The 23147-nt window shown below is 42.7% G+C and overlaps 2 protein-coding genes, 1 long non-coding RNA gene and 1 pseudogene across 3 annotated transcripts; 1 reads left to right on the top strand and 3 right to left on the bottom strand.

The window, feature by feature from the left end:
• Positions 1–19: 19 nt before the first annotated feature.
• hmces (5-hydroxymethylcytosine binding, ES cell specific) lies at positions 20–2924 on the top strand. The gene is made up of 7 exons (XM_027029827.3): positions 20–175; positions 781–991; positions 1176–1319; positions 1418–1618; positions 1804–1958; positions 2207–2399; positions 2708–2924. Exons 2-7 carry the CDS (start codon positions 803–805, stop codon positions 2909–2911), a joined length of 1086 nt encoding a protein of 361 aa, XP_026885628.2. The 5' UTR covers positions 20–175; positions 781–802; the 3' UTR covers positions 2912–2924.
• An 864-nt stretch (positions 2925–3788) lies between these two features.
• On the bottom strand, positions 3789–12708 carry rab7a (RAB7a, member RAS oncogene family). Its single transcript, XM_027029829.3, has 6 exons — positions 12377–12708; positions 7724–7786; positions 6581–6707; positions 5725–5943; positions 5428–5556; positions 3789–4969 (listed from the first exon to the last, which is right to left on the bottom strand). The coding sequence occupies exons 2-6, from the start codon at positions 7774–7776 to the stop codon at positions 4874–4876; spliced, it is 624 nt and encodes a 207-aa protein (XP_026885630.1). The 5' UTR covers positions 7777–7786; positions 12377–12708; the 3' UTR covers positions 3789–4873.
• Positions 12709–16356: 3648 nt separating this feature from the next.
• LOC113589950 (polyadenylate-binding protein 1A pseudogene) lies at positions 16357–17900 on the bottom strand (annotated as a pseudogene).
• Positions 17901–20563: 2663 nt separating this feature from the next.
• Positions 20564–22202, bottom strand: LOC113589946 (uncharacterized). Its single transcript, XR_003412051.3, has 3 exons — positions 22107–22202; positions 21035–21085; positions 20564–20957 (listed from the first exon to the last, which is right to left on the bottom strand). It is a non-coding gene; the product is annotated as an uncharacterized LOC113589946 (long non-coding RNA).
• Positions 22203–23147: the final 945 nt, after the last annotated feature.

Genomic DNA, 23147 nt, shown 5'->3' with positions numbered 1-23147 from the left:
CTAGTTCATAGTCATGCGTAGTCATGCACGCCAGGGCACGCCAGGGGGCGCAATCTGGCCTGTTCATTGTGAACCTAGTTCTTTTACTGGTAGCTGGCTTGCGTTAGCTAACCTATTTCTAAAACTAACCAGCCAATATGGTAGGAGGACGACCCTGAAGAAAACTTCCCTCCAAGTAAGTGACTTAAATGTGAGCTCAGTGCGGGAGTACTTTGTATCTAACGTGTTGGTTTTAAAAACGTAAATTTGCATTAACACTAACGTTGGTGGGCGAGGTTGTTCCATCTAGCGTTAGGTATTAGCCTGTTAGCTGGGTGGGCTGCGATTTAGCTGTGAGATTTTGAAAGCTATAAGGAGCATTTATAGTTCAATTCTGTATCTAACGTGCCTCAGTACAAACTGCACTAGTATAACTTGCACCCCGCTAGTTAACTAGAAACGTAGTCTTTCAGGATTGCACCCTTTATCATGGTTTCTGATGAGGCTAATTGGCTATCACGTATATACTTAAACATAATAGCTAGCTACGAGAAATATCAGCATTGCTTGCTAGCTAGTGATTTAAAAAAAAAAGACATTCTCTAGTCGGCGATTAATCGATGGACTCATTATGCCGATTGCATGACTGCTCAAATCTACCTAGATATAGCATTCGGGGGGGACCCATAATGACAGCTAGCTAAGATTCATATTCAGGTTACCGTCGCTGGACAGCCTTTTTCTTTACTAATTTGTTTCGGTGTCAATTAATCGAATCCTTCGTGTACGTTTCCTCTGCAGTGATGTGATGTAGGATCTAAACATGTGCGGTAGGACTGCTTGCACTCTCGCTCCGGCTGAGGTTCGGCGCGCCTCCCCGTATCCAGACCGGACCGGGCAGCGCCGGCGGCCGCAGTGGAGGGACGGAGATGCCGACAAGTACCGGCCATCCTACAACAAGAGTCCTCAGTCCTCCAGCCCGGTTCTGCTCTCCAATCGCCACTTCAACAAGGTAAGGTGCTATCAGTCTGTCTGTGATCACGTCCCAGTTTGTGTTCCTTTACAGATACAATAAGTACATTTTCTTTCAGAGTTAACAGAAGTGTTAATTAAAATTTCCAAACATAAGTTGCTTTAATAAACAGTGTAAATTGCTGGTATCGGTTAATTCACTTCAGCCCTGTTCTTGCTGTCAGGAAGCCCCAGTGGATGAGTGTGTCTTGGCAACAATGCGGTGGGGCCTTGTGCCGTCCTGGTTCAAGGAGAGCGACCCCAGCAAAATGCAGTACAACACCTCCAACTGTCGCCGTGAGAGCTTGTTGCAGAAGAAGTCTTATAAGGTGCCGCCAGTTCTGTTGGGGGCCACGTGGAAAAATCAGATCCCTTTATTTAGCTAAACCTTTTAGAGTAGTGGTTTCACGTTTATTTTGTGCCTCAGGAACCCCTGTTGAAAGGCCAGCGTTGTGTCATCCTGGCTGACGGCTTCTACGAGTGGAGGAGGCAGGGGAAGGACAAGCAGCCCTTCTTCATCTATTTCCCCCAGAGCCAGAGAGCAGCAGGGCCCACCCAGCAGGGCACGTGGGGAGGGCCAGAATGCCAGGTGCCAGACAGACAGAGTGTGGGCCACAGAGACGAGCAGGTCAGGATGAATTTTGGACCTTTTCTGAGCCGGAGAAATGTATTTTAGCATGTGTAATCCATATACGAGAAATTGTATGCTTTGTGGGTGATGGGAATTCAAGGCCAATCCCCGTTCAGTGTCTTTTGTCCACCATTTAGGTTTGGGTTTTTTTTGGGTTTTTTTGTTTTTTTTTGCTTTGACAGGACAATGATGAGAGTACAGAATGGGCAGGTTGGCGCCTGCTTACCATCGCAGGGCTGTTTGATTGCTGGATGCCCCCTGGTGGTGGAGAGGTTCTGTACACTTACACCGTGATCACAGTGGATGCTTCAGAAAACTTGAAAAGCATCCATGACAGGTGCAAAGTTGAAGATGTTTTAAAGTCATCGATGAAAACGGAGTAGAACAATTTAGAATGGGAGAATAACTCAAGAATTAATTTATAATTTGAAATTATTTTTCTAAAATGCGTTAAAAATTGTGATTTAGTATTAGATTAATACACCTTTACAGATATTATCACCTTGTAGTATGATCAATAAGTCTGCTTTTAAGTTGAAACAAGAGCCTGGTTCCTCTGTGCGTGTGTGTATGTACATGTAACAGAATGCCTGCCATCCTTGATGGAGAGGAGGAAGTGAGACGATGGTTGGACTTCGGAGAAGTGCGATCGCTTGAAGCCCTGAAGCTTCTCCAGTCCAAGTCCTGCCTGACCTTTCACCCCGTCTCCCCCCTCGTCAACAACTCCCGCAACAACTCGCCCGAGTGCCTTCAGCCCCTGGACCCTGCTGTCAGGAAGGTACTGCACTTATGCAGAGATCCTCAGACGAAAGATCAAGCTTTTTGGCATTCTTCACACACACTCTATATATATATATATATAAAATGACACACACAATTTTTATTTAATGGTTTTTCCCAGCGGTGTAAAGGTTGTAGCTTTCAGATAGCTATACAATTAAAGTAAAAAGCCTCTTTTAAAAAATGGTCACACTGTTCTAGATTGAGTGACTTTGAGATTATGTCCAAAGAAAGCTAAGAATGCAAAATATTTGAAGTACCATTTAATTTCTGAACACCTCTTACTTCATGCTCTGTCTAAATCAGGCTCCTCAGGCCTCGGCCAGCAGCAAGGCGCTGATGAGCTGGCTGAAGACCGGCTCGCCCAAGAAGAGGAAAGAACCGGACCACAATGACGAAGCCAAGGAAACCGAGCCAACCCCGCCCTCAGGGAAACGCGAGGCTAAGCCAATTGGACCCCTGCAGCAGTGGCTGCTGGGATACGGTGCCTGCAAGAAACCGAGAACTTAAAAGCGTTCCTTCAGTCTGTCTCTGGTTCATTTTTATTTTAAGTGTGAGACACTTGGCTTAACAGCAGATCTCTTGCCTCACAATTAAGCTGGTGCTCTGATGAATTTTGCTTTGCTTGCTGAGACCTCTCAAGTAGATCACTTTATTAATAGCGTAAAAGCCTGCACATTGTTATGATAGTAAAAATTCAAATGAAGGTGGGATATACTTTTTTGTACACACAGCAATGATTCAGGATCATCTCATGATCTTTTTTCCCACTTAGTGCCCTAACTGATCTGGGACGGTGTAAAAAGGCAGATTGTGTGTCTCTTATTGAAGTCTTTAAGATGGTGCTCGACTATCCTCAACACACAAACCCAGTTGTTCAGTCGGTACCCGTGACTACCCCGGTCCTCTGCCAGTGCCAAGTGTACAAAAGTGAGCACAGAAAATCCAAACATATCAACCCAGGGTGATCTTAAACTGAGACAGCTGAACACAGCTGGGGGGGGTGTATCACAGGAGTTGGGTCAACACGTATGGCTTGCCCGTTGCCTGTTCCGTTAACTGTTTTGCATTTTGCGCAGTGCCAAACCACAGGTGTCCTTTCACAGATTTTGTGTACTGTTGTGTTATGGAGGAGGTCTGTACCGAGGAGATTCCACTTACTCCAGCGTGAGGTTGTTTCCACTCCAGACATCAGTGCTGAGCTCAACAGGACTGGAATCAGGTCTCGCCTACAAACATTAACATTTTTTTAAAATAAAAAAAAAAAGTAAAATCTGAAGGCCATTGAACTGTGTTCATAAGTCATATTTTAAAATGGTAGTACAATCCATTAGACTGACCACCCCCTTATCTATTTTTAATAAAAATAAACACTGAACAAACCAGGTTTATTCAACAAGGTTTTCTCCTTTTTTAATTTTCATTATTATTGGAAATACATTAGTTTTCAAATGAAGTCTATGCTGTGCTGTAATAAATGTCACAATGAATACTTTTTTTCATTGTGGCCTAGTTGTATGTATGTATGTATTTGTCCATTTATTTAGGTCAGTTAATAAGACAATAAGAATCAAAAGAATGATAAAGTTGAATAAACCGAAACACCTGAGTGATATCAAGTGCTTCCTTGAAGGAACAAAATATAGGAAACAAAGGAGTCGGCTCACGTTACTAATCAGATCATCCTCAGCACGTCCTGCTGACAATGACAAACCGTCCCCCACAAAAACAAAAATAACCCTCAAGCAACCCACTGCAGAATTAGACTAATTGCCACAATAGGACTGCATTTGGGGACTTTTCATATCCAAAAAAATAGCACACCCCATCGCTGGTTTCAAAGACCTCTTTTCTAGGTTTGGGATCAAGCAGGGGACAGCATGCTTTCTGGAGTACACAAGACCTTTGAAGCAGTCTGAGAGAGCAAACAGTCCCGCTACTAACACAGAGCTTTAATACACCGATATATTACACAGCCCCAGTGACCTGCAGTCACACTTTACAGATTCCAGTTATATGGTGGGTTCATATAAAAAGTCTTGGAAACCATTCAAGTGTTGAATTGTAAGGATAAACTGTGTGTGTGTGTGTGTGTGTGTGTGTGTGTGGGGGGGGGGGGGGGTGGATGCGTGTGCGCACGTACATGCATGGGTAAATGTCTCTATGGTGGGAACTGAAGGAATTCTGGAGATCCTGTGAAAGGGAATGATGTTGGGACTCTGTGGCTAGATTAAGGTTAAAAGAGCAGACACAGGGCTTGAATACATTTGAGATGTGTGTGTGGGGGTGGGGTTGTGAGTGCAATTTGTATAAGGTATAATCTAAGAGAAGAAGCCTGCTTGCTCTATGAAAGCCAGTGATTATATTGGGAAAGGGGGGAAAGGGAAAGAGAGAGAGTGAGAGAGAGAAGGTGGGGAGGAAACAAGGCCAGAAAAGGTGGTGGGGGGGAGTCAGTGGCAGCCCTGGTGGTCTTCAGCAGCTGCAGGTTTCTGCTGATGGCTTGGCTCTCTCATTCCTATCTAGCTTGATGGGTTCTGGGAACTCGTTGTATAACTCCACCTCAGTCTCCTAAGAACACCAAGACAGAAGAGGGAAAATTTAACTTTTTTTTTTTTTTTTTTAATATAAAGTTGAACATTATGTTGTAATTGAAAGACTTATTTTAACATATTTAATATGTCAAAAAGAATAACTGCATAATTTAAGGCAAAGAACCATGCTGTTCTTGTAGATACTGACTTTTTTTTACTTGGCTGTAACAATGATGTTGTACATTTATGGAAAATGTGCACCACAAACACCATGGACGGAAAAGGACCTTGGAGTGGTCAAGAGACTGGACCAAGCCACTGGTTTTTAATGAGGGCAGTAAGGGCAGTAGCTCAGTGGTTAAGGTACCTGACAAGTTGTACTCAGTCATAATTTTAAGTCGCTTTGGATAAAAGCATCAGCTAAATGCCATAAATGTAAATATAATGATGTGTTGGGGTGCACATCCATGGCGACCCAGAACCTGCATTGTGTACCTGTTTCAGTGCGTTGCGGGCAATGGTTTGGAAAGCCTGTTCTACGTTAATGGCCTCTTTTGCGCTGGTCTCGAAGTAGGGGATGTTGTTCTTGCTCTGACACCAGGCTTGTGCCCGCTTGGTGGTTACCTAGGAGACACAGAGCAATGGGCACGAGCGCAGCTTACGAACAACACAGTCAAGTGATCTGTTGCAGCCCACACTACCCTCCACGTGCCCGTATTCCACCCGCACCACCCATGTGCCTTTTCTCCACCCACACCACCCACGTGCCTTTTCTCCACCCGTACCACCCACCTGCCTGTTCTCCAAGTCGATTTTGTTGCCGAGCACTACAAAGGGAAAGTTCTCAGGGTCGCGTGGGCTGGCCTGGATCAGGAACTCGTCCCGCCAGCTGTCCAGGGTCTTGAAGGTGTTGGGCGCCGTGACGTCGAAGACGAGCACACAGCAGTCGGCACCGCGGTAGAAAGCCACGCCCAGCGACTGAAAGCGCTCCTGACCCGCTGTGTCCCAGATCTGCGTCGGGAAGACAAGTGCACGTCCACACAGTACAACAGCCAAGATCACTCACGCTGCACGTCTGTACAGCCGTCACACCGAGCCCAGTCTTCCCTTCTGAAACGCATTCACGTACTAACCCAGCTGCTGCAGTCTTTTTTCTAATTTAAGTCTCTGATTAGTACACAAGTCATCTAACAATTATGGTTGTATCGAAGTGCTGAAGAGTGCTGTCCCTAAAACATACTCAAATGCACACTGCCACAGGCTCTCGACCTTACAAACTTGGAGGTCACTGGAGACATCAAAAAACATGCTGCAATATTAGAATAATTAAAACAAAACATAGAATACCATTTACAAATAACTATACAATAATTACAAATCACAAATAAGAGAGACTAAAGGATTAAACTATTTAGAAGGAGACAAAAACAGTTGTCCTGTACTAAATTTCCTCTGCATTATGGGGAAGTGATCTGCAGAATTACAACATGAAGGGACAGGCACGCTACAAAGACTACAACTACTCTGGCACTAAAGGCCCTTAGAAAGGGCTTTTGTCCACTGTTCAGATTGAGACTGGGAGAACGCATCCCGGTGTGTGGCCCTCCGGGGCCCGGCCTCCCTGCAGTCACGGGAGGACCCTCAGTACCTGCATCGTGACGAGTCGGTCATCCACCATCACCTCCTTTGTCAGGAAATCAGCTCCTATTGTGGCTTTGTATTGGTTGCTAAACTTCTTGTTTACGTACTGGTTCATCAGAGAGGTCTTCCCCACGCTGCATAAACATGTGAGCACACGGCATTTCACATACACACACACACACACACGAAAAGGAGGAACTGAGAGCTCCATGCAGCATTTTTCGTAAGAATAAAACGACCACTTGGAAAAAAAAAAAATCCCCAAAAATGTAAAAAAAAACAAAAAAAACAAAAACAAAACAAAACAAAAAACAAAAACCTCACTGCACTCAAAAGTGAACTCCCTTGAACTCTTTGCTTCCAAACAGATCCTGCTCCATCAGAAAGCTCCACACTATTGTATGCTAGAGAATTCAAGGGAGTTCATGTGCCTAGTGTGAAACTTTACCCACACAAAGGCAGGCAGTCAAACCTACCTATTAAGGGTTGCTTTCACTGATCTGGGATCATATTCCTGTCCCATTAAAGGGAGCGCTTCGTTATAGGACACCGATCTGGCAAAATCGCTTTTGAACCCAGGAGCGTTTGAAGATGGCCAGCCGGCAAACTACCGGCTAACTGGCACTGGCACAGCACCTACACCCGTTCTCAACCAAGACAGTCAACCTTCTGACTCCAGAATATCAAAGAGAAAAATTCTCTTTTATACCATTAGACACTATTTGAAATCCTAAAAACAATACCTACATTCCAAACTGTCTGGAAAAAAAAAAAAAAAAAAGTAAATTTGTGTGTTACCCAACTCAATGGCAAATTTGGAACCCAAAGTATGTTGTAATTATGGATAGTTATTGCATGTCATAGCACAGTCAAACCACAGCCCTCGAGATCCAGACACTACACAGTCTCTACACTGCCAGTGTAGTAAAGGAGTGAAGGATGACTATAAATTGGCCATTTAGTTCTATTAACTGTTCTACCAGCAAACTCCATGACTGGCAACCCAAGCTGACGTCAGCAGGTCATCAACGTGCCCTGTGACATACAGCCACTCTGGACTTCTAATATTTCTCTTCCGTGGACCAGTCGTCTGTGACGTGGGGGTCGAGACCCAGAGCCCCAGTGCACAAGCTCACGCTGTCATACCCACCCAGAGTCTCCCAGGATGATCACTTTGAGTAGGACTTTCTTCCTCGATGTCATCGCGTCTCAGCTGGGAGGAGACAGAAAAGACGGAATCATAAGCAGAGGTCAAGCGGGACACGAAGCTTGTGTTTGCAAACTGCAGGGGCGAATGTGTGCAGAAAATAGGACGTTTTCATGCTTCTACTGATGCCGGCGTACAGGGACGTCAGTCAGGGCTTTTTTTTTTTTAAACACAGCTGCTCACAGATATCAACCCTAACAATAAGACAAGTCAGCTGACCCCATCACCACCTGCTGATTCACTAGCCGGGTCCATTTTGTCCCAGAACTTTGGTCAAGAAACAGATGAAGTAAACACCTCAGCTGGAATGTTACAGCAGCAGAAGACCCCAGGACACAAACCCACACCCAGGAGGCAAGTACATACCCTTACTCTGTTCCCTGTTACAAACCTGGAGCTTGTTACGTAGTAGCACTGGTTTTGAAAAAGCTATTTGGGTTTAATGAACACTGCTACTTAAGTAAAATGATCACTAGTAGTGCTGGTATGACGATGGTTCATCAGACAGCCACCGTGTAGGAACCTCTACTGGTCACGCTCTCAAACCAGTCATGGGTTTGACCTCTCCTTTCTTTGGGTCTGTCCCAAAGTCATGAGGAGCATATGTGCATACGCACGCGCGCACACAAACAAATATATGGAACCCTGGTACGACTTCTCCCCTGGAACAGACCTCTCACCCGAGACCCTGGTATGGACTTCTCACCCGAGACCCTGGTGTGGGCTCACCGCCTGCAGGACTCTCTAGTGAAACCTACTGGCTGGGGAGAGAAGCATTCACCGCCTGCAGGACTCACTAGTGCACCCGGCTGGCTGTGGAGAGACACATTCACCACCTGCAGGACTCACTAGCACACCCTGAGGTCTACATGGGCAGTGGCCTCAGCTATAACCAAACACTATCACTAAACATATCACTGTGAACAGCAAAACATATTGCTCAACAAGCTCTGGTCCCCCTCCAGTGAGGTGTCAACAGCTTGTTATGAAAAAGGGCCCCAGAGAAGCAACTGCTGGCTCTAAACAACAACAAGCTCAGTGGTTGTTTCACTTAAAGGTGCACTGAGGACATTTTCAACATTTAGTCTCCTTCCACACGTTTCATGGCAGACTAGAAGGGAAAGAGCTCCATGGGCATGGTAGAGCTATTGCGGACATACAGAATGAGCACACTGTCAATTTATATGCAATTTCACACAACAAAAAAAACAATACATTACAATGGCTTTGTTGATTATCCAAGAGTTGGTGGGAAATTAAGCATGATGACAAATAAATAAATACATAAAGGCATGCTAGAATGCATGGCCTGGGGCTGAGCGTTCACAGAACATGAAGGCCCGGCCAACCAGGGGCTGTGTGCCTGCTCCCCGGTGGAAGGGCAGGGTGCAGACACCGCGAAAGCACAACGGAACAGCCCCAACCCTAGGCCACATACGAGGAAAGCTAGGTTCCGAGAAACAGCCGTGAATGTAAATACACCACCACCACCACATGGAGCCTGATATGAAGTGCATGGACAGGGCGGGAAAACTAGTTTAACGTGTTTAACCTTGATCCGGCCAAGTACTGCACACTCATCTAGTGTTGGGGAAAGCACCACACGGTTATGATAATTACATGAGAGTGTGTGAAACAAGGCCATTCAGGCGTGCCAGTCTGCCAAGACATTTACACTATGCTTCTGAGGTATAGGTCAATAGAGGAGTGGAGTGGAACCTAATTCAGCTCAGTGTGACTATAAACATCACTCCTCATACCACATGGATCCATTACCCAAGCGCCTCGATCCCTTCATTTCCATATTACATAACATCAGTGCAAGCAGACATCAGGACTTCGATCGGGGAGTTACGTTTCGGTGCTCTGATTATTTGGAGTGGACTGCGTGACGAGACACCCTTTCCATGAATGCAGATGTACAAACGCATGCATCAGCCTGCCTCTCCCATCCTGCTCGGGTCTTCCACTATCGAAACAGGCCCGATGCACAACAACCCTGAGTTCTGGGGGAGTTTATGCAACACCAGCTGTGTGACTAACTGCAGAACATATGCACCAGGGTTGCCAGGCTAGAACTAAAACCTCTTTCTTCCTGGTCCATCTGATGGATTAGCGAAGCTTTTGGCCTAAATCTGATGCAACAACATTGCCAATCCTGTCACATCTTAAACTGCAACTTGTAGCAAGGCGATATTTGCACTGGTGTAAAAAAAATAAAATAAAATTAATAATAATCCCTTCCTGCGCCTCTCATCTCCTCTGCCTTCCTGGGTTCCATCTGTCCTACATTCCCTTCAAAATAATAAACAAGAGTCTCCAAGCACGTTTGTTGCACTCCGTCCTCAAATTAGCATATCAAATGACTGCAGCGCTGCCGCTACCAAGTATTAGCCCACGCCCCCTCCTCACACTCGCTGGCAGTACCACACGCCCAACACGAAAGCCAAGAGCTGTTGTCTGGCATGCTCTGGGCCACGCATGGCCAGACATGCAACACAGACATGAGTGCATCTCAGAGGTGCAGCCCACCTGCCTGTAGAAGAACGACTAACAGGTAACGGAGCGGACGGATTAAAACCGCTACTGTTACTGCAGAGAAGGCAGAATGATTGGGGGAAAGGGGGGATATAAAGGCCTATTGACTGAACACATATCAACGCCCAAGGGAAGGACTACGGATAGAGGAAGGGAGCATCCTAATGCATTTTTTCAAAGACTACCATAGTCTACAACATGCAGAATCCTGTGACACTCATTAGTAACGAGAGGAGCCAACGACGGCATACGAGGTGCGTCATCGCGCCGTCCCGCCGCCCTCTCAAGCCACAGAGGCTTCCGCCGCACCCTGCAAGTCCCTCTCCATGGCCACTCGGCCCAGACTGGAGTACCTGGGCTCTGTTACAACAAAATTAATTCTCAGGAACTCTCTGAGCATTTCCTAGGAGAGGCTAAGATGGCTGGAAAGTGCAGACATTAACTTTAGGCGGATAAACTCGAGAATCATAGAATTTCCTTATCAGAAACAGATACAATCTATTATTTTAAAATTTAATTTAAGCATTAATTCATAAGACAGCAGGGAAGACAGTTAAAATACTTGTTGCTATATAGGTGTGCTATATAGTCACAGTTACACCTGACAACCGTAATGAATCCAGTGAACCATGAACTGTCGTCAAACTTCATTGATTCATTAAACGTACTTTTACCTTACAGATGTGGGCACCCTCTCAGCAGAACTGAACACAACATGGGCCATATAGAAACAAACAGGGGTAGCATATCATGCAGTAGAACTGTGACGAGTCAAGCTTGCTGAGTATAGGTAGGGCTTACTGATTACATAAAGCTAGTAGGTAGGTGTAACATTTTGACAAAAATTACACACACACACACACACACACACACACACACACCATGTAGCTGTACAGTCACATACAGGTTTAAGCACATATTCAATACTCTGAAAATGCCTAAAATTAGTTACAAACGACAACTCCATATTTAATCTGGAACCCATGACCCTTGGGAAATAGGATCACATGGGACAGATTACAAAGCACGTTTTCAGAACCTGAATAAGACTGGCCTGTACAGTGCTAAAATATAACTAGCGGAATTCTGTCCGTGAAAAGTATTATCGCACCATCAGTAGGCCTGACGTTACATCTCATGTTACCGTATATATTTGGCATAGGGCGTCGGCTATTATGTTAAAATTGTTAAAAAGTTTAAGAAATTAACATCCTTGGCCGTGATTTAAACTTGTTACTGGAAAAACAACTATAGAAAAAGGTATGCGCAGCTACATTTGATGTTTCTAGTTGATGAATTATGCGGTAAGGTAAATCATAGGTTACCAGGGTAGCTCGCTGGCTGGCATGCTGGTAAAGACTTCGCTGTCTGATCATCCATCATTTCATTAAACCCAGCTAGCTGGTTACCCACCAAACCCTCTCATGACTAACCATCATTTCATTAAACCCAACTAGCTGGTTACCCACCAAACCCACTTTAAGATCAGCGCATCAGCTGTGATAATTTAACAGCCCCGTGGAACGCTGTCGGTCCAGGAAAAATCAGATGTCTAGTTAGCTAGCTACATCCGATAGCTGCATCCAAAATGAGCAGTACTGGAAATGTCCCGATAGCTAGACAGCTGTCTAACCCAGGCTTGTGTAGTGGCTGTCATGTTACAGAGATATGTGCTGGCTAGCTAAGGTCGAACTTTGACATCTGCTAACGTTAGCTGATGTAGAATTGAGGGGTTTACACGGAGCCGTACCGATCCCATCGTTAACAATGAAAACACCGAGCGCAGCGTTAGCATAATTACATTAGCACGCGTAGCTACACGGCTATCAGAATAATTAAGGCCAATTATATGGCTTCGCGTTAGCTAACGCAGCTAGCATAGCCAGATAGCTAATTAGCCTGCAGACTTCACATGCAGTGCGATTTGATCAGCGTTTTCTGCTCATATTAGACAGAAACACACACATCTGGATGGTCATGTCCGCGGATTTCATTTGCATCTGGTCTGCTAACCTGTCGACGTAAAAACTACGATCCCCACGTCTGTTGTGAACTTACCTTATTTAGCTAAGAAACGGGAGTATCGCGAGCGTCGATCAGCGCTAAGCTAGCAGATGCTAATGCTACCTCCGCTCGAGCCTCTGGCGTAGAGAGCCGTATCGCTATTGTCTGTCGGCGACGAAGAGTTCAACCTCACGCCAGTGTGACAGCGACAGCCAACAAACCCGCTGCGAAGAGCGAGGGGTGAAATAGTTATTCTAAAACCGCGGTCCTGGTCCGTCTGTGGGAGCTGTTCGATCGAGCGCCGTCAACTGCTTGCTCAATTTCTCTTTCTTTTCGGGGTCTACTTGCTGCTCACTTCCTTCAAAACAAGCCTGTGATATGAACGGCCCTGCCGTCATCACGCACGGCCCGGTCGTGACCACGCACGCTACGCCCTCACTGAGTGCGCTTGCAGGACCTGAGGCTATTTGTGATTATTTATTATTTATTTTGTGATTAGTTATGATTTTTCTATCATCATTCCGCTTCATTCCTCGCCTGTCGCGGGCATTCCTTGGCATGCCTGAAGTAAAGAAAACCTCTAAGAAGACTGATATATGGAAAGAACGTTACTCATGTATTATGTACAGAAGACACCTGTCACCTGCCATGGACAGAGACTGAATGCAAATGTTCAAGTGTTTAGTGCCTTTGAAATGTGAATGGTTGTGCTATATTTTCACTGGCCACTCCAACTGAATGAGTATGCAGTTCTGAACTACTTTTAATCACGTCAAGTATGGTTTAAGTGCTTTTCCATTACACGTATTGAAACTTCTCCATCGGCAAGCCAATGAAAAAAAAACTGTGCTCTTGTGTATTCATGAAGATTTTAAGCCTAATAATTCTAAGTAATCTCACTCCTAACACCACCATCAAAAAACCCAATGAGGACAAACTGTGGAAATTACACTTAATAAGCATCAAACTTAATATCCAGATCCCTTCAACAAAATCCTGTACCGAAAAAAGTGATGTTACGGATAAGAAAAGTTAGAAACTAAACTTGAAGTTGGGAAATTAGTCGTATTACATTTAGATTATTGCTTTTTGAGCAAAGACTGTGTTAATCCACGTCCAGGAAGCCGGTTAATTGTAGGTCTACATTAACTCTTCCTATAACCAGTGTACCTTAACTCCCCAACCAATCTATCTTGCCGGAGATTATGTATGCATGTATTACACTCCGGTAAGTATAAGTAATAATAAGTAATAATACTTATACTTACCTGAGATAATGAGGTGTAAGACCGCCCTCTGCTGGACTAACAGGATCTGTTCATGCACGCCAATCATTTCCTTGGACTTATCGTTACACACTGACAGTGATAAAAAAATTAATTTTCACTTTTCCCGATGCTATTCGAAACGACCTGTTGCAGGTCAAGCCGGCTTGGCTTGAAATACCATGCTTCAGGTCTCATGGAAGACAAGCATGGAGACTATTTTCTGTGCTGGCTCCAAGATGGTGGAATGAACTCCCACTTGCTGTCCAGACAGCAGAGTCCCTTGCAGTCTTCAAATGCAGACTGAAGACCCATCTATTTGCAGAATATTTAAAGGATAACTGACACTGCTCCCATATTGACTGACTAAATTAGTACTTATTGTAGGGTATTGTTTATTACACTGATGTTGTTTAACATACTCTAGCACTTATTGTTTATTGCACTTATCATTGTTTAAGATAGACCTTATGTATTTTGTACTTCTAGGCATCAGCAGTAATCCCTGTATTTCTACAGTATTCTAGATCATTGGTATATTGGACTCTAACCTATTGCACTGACTAGGATGTATTCTATGAGTAAATGACAAAGCACTTTTGTAAGTCGCTCTGGATAAGAGCATCTGCTAAATGCCATGAATGTAAATTTAAATGTAAATCTAAGATGGAGCACTCACACCTCCTGACTTTGAATCTAGCACAGATGTAATTACATTTCTTCGTACCTCGTTAATTATAGTATATATTTTGAAATCCATTTTAGTGTTTGCGTTTTTTCTAAAATGTTCAATTTAGAAAATCAGTTTTTCACATTTTTAAGTGAAGCAGATGAGTTGGAACTAAAAAAAAAAACAAAAAACAAGAACAAATCTAACTAAACCTTTAGGACTGATTAAAAATCACTGTATGCCAGACTGATCTTAAGGATCACTGTATTCCAGACTGATCTTAAGAAACATTGTATTCCAAAGTTTTCCAGTCCAATGCTTGCAGATACAAACCATTCGAAGTATTTATTATCTTCCAAGACCTCATATCCCAGCGCCCGGTAACCATGGGATACTTCAGCAAGGTCTGTTGGGACCCAGAATGGAGCAGAACCTTGGACTGGACCCCGAGAACAGAACCCTGACCCTGAACCCTGACCCTGGACCCTGGACCCTGAGAACAGAACAGAATAGAATGAAACAGAACAGAACAGAACGGAAAGCATTTGCTCTGGTGTGCAGTTACATTTCAAGTTGAGATTTGGGTTTGCAGGTTTTATCTCCATCACAGCCCAGTCCTTGAGGACACACAACTGATTGGGATTGGCTCAGATTGTTTGCTGGGACTTGAAACAGAAAACGTCAAGAGTTGTTATTCTCAAACAATGTTGGTGCTGTTTCAGCTGTCTGCTGTTCTATGAAGTTGGTGTTCTGGATACCAGCTCCATCATGCCTTTGACAGATGGAGGTATGGAAGGATTTAAAAGCAATGCACAAGTCATCCTTCCAGGCCTGACCGCCTGCACTGTGAGGTAAGAAAAAGAGTGTTTACAGGGAAAAGAGGTTTTACATTGAATTAGACATATTAATAACATAAAACATATGGGAGTTTAGAGATTCTCTATTGTTTCAGAATGATTTGCGTACAGGGCAGAGGCTTCTGTAAAGGCCTCTGCAGGTTTCTGCAAAGGATCCTGGGTAGGCTTTGGTGGACCTCAGGGTAAGAATGCAAACACTAATATGTAATAGAAGGTGGGGTGAACACATAATCACTTCTCATAAATGTATAAAAATGTGGGTTCTTTGTGTGATTGTTAGACATTCTCTGGAGGTGCCTCAATAATGCTTGTTAACATTGACCTGCAATGAAGGATGTGACCAGTTATTCTCTTGAACTAATTCCGTGGTCTACATCTTTATTTTCTATTTGAATGTTGAAAACTAGCTGATTGGACACTTAGGAACCAGATGCTATTGCTAGGTGCAGAGATGTGGGCTTGCAGCTCGTGATTGGACAGAGTCAATCACACTGCTCTAACAGACCTGCTCTGACTGGCACTCTCTGACTGTTACGGAACGCTCGCCTCCGGCGAGTCACGTGGTTTGGCCCGCCACGTGCAGTGGGAGGGTTATGTTCGTAGCCACACCTACACACACCTGTGTTGTGTTAGTCTTTTGTGTATTTAAACTCTTGTGGTTGTGTGCAGTATTGTTGGTTATTTTTGCCGTAATGATGTGTTTATGTAACGTGTTAATGTAAGATGTATTCTTGTTTACCGTGTCTGTTTAACGTTAAGCGTTTCATGTTCCTTGTTTGTAATAGGTGTGAGTGCCGTTGTGTTTGTATGTTAATAAATGTTGGTCCACATCACTGGAACCTGTGCGTCCTGCCCCTCGCCCTTCAGTACTCAGGCTGTTACACTGACTGTGTTTACTGGAGCATGTTACTAAGGCTATTGGAAATTGAGATGTACATAAACTTAAAGGAAAATTCCAAAATTTTTCTCTGACAATCTGAGCAATCAAACAATAAAAGGAATAAAACGAAAGGAATGATCAACTGTTCATGTCTCAATCATTTTACCTTTTTTTTTCGTTTTCATTTTAAGTTTACTATAATCAAATCTTGGACTTGGAGTCTATGGTCATGGCAAAAATATTTCAATTTTCAATGTGTTTCAGTTTAAGTATTTAAAAAAAATTTTTTTTCAGTTTCTGGTTTTTTTTTTTTCAATTTTCTGCCTTGGTGAAGCCATCTTGCAGATTTATTTGTTCTTCCATCAGACAGCGGGAACCGCAGCACTGGTTACAGAGTGTTGAGCAGCTTTGTTCACCCAGTGGGCCTGGAGCACAGCGACTGCCTCATTCACCTCAGAGCGCAGAGACTCGGGAGACTGCAGCCCCAGAGCCTGAGATGCCATGGTCTGAGAAGCCATCATGTGTGGGACCTGGGAGATGGTGGTGGGTCAGATGGTGCTGAAGGCCTGCGGGCCTGCAGCTGGACTGATGGCACTCAGCATAATCTGGAAATGCTGTGGATGGATGCTCTGTGTGGCCCAGGGGGTGCTGGGGTGGAGCTGTGCCAGCTGGCTGCTCAGGTAGTAGGCAGCCCAGTTCTGAGCCTCTGAAACGGCTTCCATGAAGTAGCCGGAGGGCGGGGCGGGCTGGTAGGGGTTGAGCACTGGGTTGGGCACGGCACTCACCCTGGCCATGCGCTGCATGTACTGGTGGGTGAGGTGGGCCTGCCGCTCCTCCTTGCGCTGCGCCAGGCCCACGTACAGCGGCTTGGTGCCTACGATGTACCGGTTCATCTCCTTCATTGCCTTGGTGGCCTCCTCCGGCGAGGAGAAACACACAAAGCCGAACCCTTTGGAGCGGCCGCCCTCCATCATCACCTTGGCACTCGTGATTGTCCCGAATAGAGAGAACTCTTTACGCAGACGCTCGTCGTCCAGACTGTCGTCTAGGTTTTTAACGTACAGGTTCACTCCCTGGTAGCGAGTCGTGCCATCCTGCTTCATCTGCTCAAACCTGCGTTCTGTCTGCCTCTCGCCTTTCTTCTGGACACGAGCCACATACAGCTGCTTCCCATTCAGCTGCTTCCCGTTCATCTCATCCACAGCCCTTTTTGTGTCCTCGTGCCTCTCGAAGCTCACAAAGCCAAAGCCCTTGGACTTGCGTTGGGCCGAACTTTCTGAAGATCTCCTTCAACTTGTTGTCGTCCATGTTCTCTCCAAAGTTCTTAATGTACACATTGGTGAACTCCTTGGCCTTGGCCCCATCTCAGCCTCACGCTCCTTGCAAGACTTGAAGTGGCCAATGAAGACTTTGCAGTCATTGAGCAACATGCCATTAAGTTTCTCAATGGCTCTCTCCACAGCCTCACCGGTCTCAAAGTGCACAAAGCCGTAGCCCTTAGAGCCATTCTCATCACACACCACTTTGCAGGAAAGGATGTTTCCAAAAGCAGAGAATGTGTCGTAAAGGGCGCCGCTGTCAATAGACTTGTCCAGGTTCTTGAGGAAGATGTTGCCAACTCTGCTCTTCCTGAGAGAGGGGTCTCTCTGGGACCACATAACACACACAGGCCTGCCTTTGATGACGTTAAAGTTCATAGTGTCCAAAGCAGGCTCAGCATCTGCTGCTGAAAGTTCACGTACGCATATCCAAGTGAGCGGAGGGTCATCGTGTCCCTGCAAACCCGGATGGAGACAATTGGACCAGCAAGGCTGAATTTCTCGAATAGCATAGCCTCGGTAACGTCTGGATGAAAGTCATTCACGTACAACGAGGCCATCGGATAACTTGGAGCACTTGGATTCATCTTCTTGAGGGACTTAAAAAGATCCGTTGCGATATAAATTATATTTAACCAATTATATACCCAAATTATCTAAGTACACAAATTATAAATTTGAAAAATGAACCAGCAATTCAACAGTGCCAGGTGAGAGCCAACCAACCAAAATAAGGTTGTTATGTAAGAGTTATTTTTAAAATATGTATTTTTAAATATTATCGCTAAACAGAGGTTTGTGTCTGTACTGGCCTATTAACTAGACTAGGCTTTAACAACACAATACATTTCAATATATTTAACTATTTGCTAGTTAAACCACTTTCCAAAAATCGTCCATATGCTGGTCACGCTGGATCATGGCTCAAAATAAATACTTTTAGTTTGATAAACGCAGCAACATTCATTTTCTTTAGCCTAATGCTAGGCAGCAAAAATCTGTCATATTAAAGATAGTTAATGGGATTAAATCAGTTTGCCTTGGAGAAGGTATATGTTCTTTGACATTAAAAATACTCACCTGGAATTAAACCTAGAAGAGTTTCACAATGAGGTGCAATTTGTAAAAGGAAGTTTTTTTTCTTTAGAGTTAGAAATATGTAGAAATAAAGACATCAGTTAATTTTTTTCATATGTGGGTTACAAATCCAAGTATAAAGAGCAGATATATTATCTGTGCTAATTAATGAATGTATCTAAAGTAAACATTTAATAGGCCTAAAAATAAAACTCATATGTAAATCATATCTAAATATATTATTTAGAGTAAATTACATGCGACATATTGAAGCTTTAGATATTTCTGGACGACCACCACTACACCGCTTCATTGGAGGACTTTTAGAACTTTATCATTTATTTATTTTTATTTATAACTTAAAAATAATTGACTGGAATGTAAAACTACCCAAGGTCCACAACGAAGTGCAATTTGTAAAAGGACTTTTTTTTTCTCTCAGACTTAGAAATCTTGAGGAATAAATATATCAATTTATTTCCTCCCATGGGAGGACATTTAAAACTTTATTATTTATTCATTATTTATTTATAATTTCTCACTGTGTCAGACAATAAGGGCGATATAAAACATATGAACAGACATAAATAACGTGGGGGAAACTGGAATAGGAGAGAGAGGAAAAAAATAAGACGGACAGACACGCCAAATGTATATAGAATATTTTTAAGTTTTGGCCATCTGCACCATTACGGGAATTATGTGTGTGTGTGTGTGTGTGTGTGTGTGTGTGTGTGTGTGTGTGTGTGTATGTATGGTTATGTGCGAGTGCATATATGTCGGACTGTATATGTACATGTACTAGATTGGGATATTTATCGTTTATGGTTTGGCTCTGTATGGATTTTATGTTATTGATTCATTCTGAGAATTTGTCCATTGATATGTAGTCTATCAATAGATTTTTATATTTGGTGACACTAATATTATTTTTTGTTTTCCAATTCATGAGTACATTTTTTTTGCAATATTTTTTTTCCACAATACAATAATGTTATATATAATATCCTGATTTTTCCTGTTGTCATATTGGTTGATAATATGTCTCCTAGGAGACAATAAGATGTTGGATGGATAGGGTTATTTAAAGCATGGGATATGTGCGTGATGACTTATTGCCAAAATTGCTTGATAGGTGTGCGTGAATGTAATTGTCAGTTGAGTTATGAGTAAAGTATGTACAGATTGCTGAGCTTGTGAAACCAATTTTAAACATCCAATGTGTAGTATAATGTACTCTATGTATTATTTTGTACTGAATGCATTGTCCGTTAGTGTTGCTGTCATGTGGTAATTATTATTACAAATTTTAATACAAACTGCAGCGTCTGCAGCGTCGGGGGCTTGTAATAAATCTTCCTCCCATTGTCTTGATGGGAGAGTAACTGCAAGATTTGATTTCACTATTATTTTGTATATCTTAGATAATAGGGTTTTTTGTTTTAGGAATGTTTATAAATTCTGATATGGATGTAACTATCTGAATTGATTTTTGAATACATAGGTGATCTTAGCTAATGGTATTGTAGGAACTGGGTGCTTTCTATATCATATTTTGTGGCTAGTTTTGGGCGTGACATGAAAGAAGTCTTATGATAAATATGTTTAAGGTGTGTAATGCCTTTTTCTATCCAAGATGTAAAGTTTAATATTTTTGTTCATGGTAAATTCCGGATTGTTCCAAATGGGACAATTAATAGTTTGTGTGAGTGTGGAGTTTGATATCTTGTGGAATTTCCACCAGACTGTTAGTGTCATGGCCACCTTCAAACTGTTGAAACATGGATATTTTTGAACTGTTTAACTGATAAATGGTAAATCTGCAATCTTTATATCTCTGCATAATATTTCTTATATGGCTTATACACTGGGTTGTATCCATTTGATTACATATTGTAGTTTATTTGCAATATCATAATTAATTAACAATATCATTATCTGCAGAGCACAGAAATCATTCAAATTTGCAGTGAAGAGATACATCTGGGTCAGATTTTGGATCAGTGGACTAGGCCCAAACTGCAAATATACTGTATATGCAAAATTCAAATGCGGGGAGTTGTTGGTCGCTTCTGAAATAAAATCTGAACACTATGAAATTTTCTTCACATTTGTTTTAATTGGACAGATTTTAAAGGGATAATGGACATCACTAGACAAAAAGGAACCAAAAACTATACAAAAAGGAGCAAATCCAAAAACAAAGGAAGACTTTAACACACTTGCCCAAACAAGCACTAAATCACACAAAAATAGATCAAGCAATGACAAAGCTGTGAAGAAACATATTAACCATTGTTTACTTTCTTGTTATCAACAGTAATCTGATTGTTAACTGATTGTTAACATACTGGTTAAGTCTTCAACCGTTTTGCTCCCAACATACGAATGGGTACAAATGTGGTTCATTAGCCACCTGCACAATTTGCTTCTAACATACCGGGCAGCTACAGGGTTGTAAACCCATGTGGATTCTGACATACTGGGCAGCTATGGGGTTCTTCACTTGTGTGGATTCTCTTCTGCTCCTCCATGTGGCCCGTTTCACCAAAGCCCTTCCTACAGTACTTGCATGTAAATGAAAAAAATGTAAATGATAAATAAATTACATAAAATGTATAAAAGTTCACAAATAAGAAAGTACCTTAGTCTGCACTTTTCTCCACCGATTCAAGGAACTCGTGAAAGTTGGAAGCTATAGAAACACATAGTACAGAATTATAGACTGACTGATATGTGAGCAGAAAGATCACCATGATGTCCTCATATCTAAAGCACTCAAAGCATTTGTGTTATGTAAATAAACGGTGAGCTGATAGGTTCAATTTAAGTAAATAGATTCACCTACTTTGAAGTTCAAGTTTTTATGAAAAGGTTAGAACTGGTTGACTATACTTTGTTCTGCAACGGGGAATTTAAACATTTATATCCAAAGTATTACGCGATAGAAATCAATTCAAGACTACCCGCTATTGACAGCTAGATGACGGAAGATACGAAGAAATAAATGAGTCCAGATCCTCCTGCCCGACTTTACGGTGAGACTCTGCTTTGAAGACAACGAAATTGCAATCTATTTAGCTATCCATAAGAATAAGAATAGCCGTATGATTTACATAATCACAAATATATTACATGTACATACATCTACATTTCAGTCGATCAAAAATGTTTCACGTACTTATAACCGCAACTTTATGTTACAGCGGTCATATCAGAGATTTACCAATATAAAACGCAACAGGTGTCGTGTTCTGTAATAGAAAATGTTAACATTTATATCCATATTACACTACAGAAATCAATTCAAGACTGTAGAGTCGTCGTACCAAATGACGACTCAATATAAACCGCTGACTCAATTTAATGAACTGAGATAATGAGTGAGTACAGCGAGTCTTGTCTTACTGATGCCCGTTCTAACTGAACATAGGCAAACTCCTGAATGCTGACTGGTCTAGTCACCAAACACCTGCAGCTATGGCAGCTCGTAGCAGACAAACAGGACAGTCGTTTATTCAAATGATCTACACTGACAACAGTTCTGGAATGTTACCCTTGCTGACATCAGAACTAATAAGATTCAAGTTCAGCAAATGTTAACGCATTTGACAATGGGACAGAGACAGAGCAGGACGAAAATCCACCCTCTGCCGACTGAACAAGAGCGGTGGAGGATGAGCAATGACTGGCCCCGTATTTTGACTGGTACCTACCTGGTGCAGTGATTTGTAAGCAGAACCGCACCCTGGTCGCCTGGAACAACGGAGGAAAATCGATTTTAAAACGGACACCACTCCATGAAGATTCTGAAAACGCCCGTACAGTTCTTTAAAAATAAACAAATAGCAAACAACACACGACCCATTGTGTTTGATTTTATGATGTATATGTACTGAACAGACAAACATCCTGTGTACTGTGAAAATACATGTACGTGTCTTCTACAGCAGATTACTGTGCCCTGCACACTTTTAAGTTTGGCATGAAGTGTTTGCTTTTTCCAAAGCAAGTAGTATTACATTATTCTCATAGAATTAATTTCACAAAAACATGGACTTCTCAGTTGACCGCAGAAAGATGGTTTTTTGTATTTAATTTCTTTAATGCGAATCATTGTATGTAGGTTATCACTGCTAAGCTTCAGCACTATCAAGGTAAGACCTCGAAAGGACGCAGAAAATTATCTTAATAACAGCTTCTGCTGATTTATTCAATAACTGTATGACCCTGTATGACACCCTTTGGGTGTACGTACCGAATGAAAACAAACTCAAATGATTAGAGACACTTACTCCGTCTCCACATTGAAACATATCAGCTAGTTAGCTAGGCTGGCTAACTATCTTAGCTTTATTAGCTAGGTAAGCTAATGGCGAAGAGGGTTACGTTAAAGAACCCCTGGTCTACAGTTGTGCACATTCAGGAAGATTAATGAATAGCATGGTAATACACGCATTTAATCGAACAGTTTTGTCGCTAATATGTATTTGTATTATGTGCGTCTGACGTAGAAATGAGTCTTTGTTCGCCCATTAAGGCTAGCTTAGCTAGGCTAGTTTGAGCAAGCTAAGTGCTGGTTGCTATGACAACGGGCTTGGTGTATTTTGCGAGCTTGTCGGCTACAGAAGATAAGTGTTTATCGCTTTACTACTGCGATGAAATGTTATTATTGTAGCGCTCTGCTAATTCCACATGTGTAGAATAAATCACTAGTGATATTTACTTCAAGACTTTGGCACTTTTAAGATGGACAG

The sequence above is a fragment of the Electrophorus electricus genome, chromosome 22 (genome assembly GCF_041902795.1).
Source record: "Electrophorus electricus isolate QZ-2024a chromosome 22, ASM4190279v1, whole genome shotgun sequence".
NCBI lineage: Eukaryota > Metazoa > Chordata > Actinopteri > Gymnotiformes > Gymnotidae > Electrophorus > Electrophorus electricus.
The sequence above is the reverse complement of the archived record's forward strand: the minus strand, read 5'-3'. Positions and strand labels throughout refer to the sequence as shown.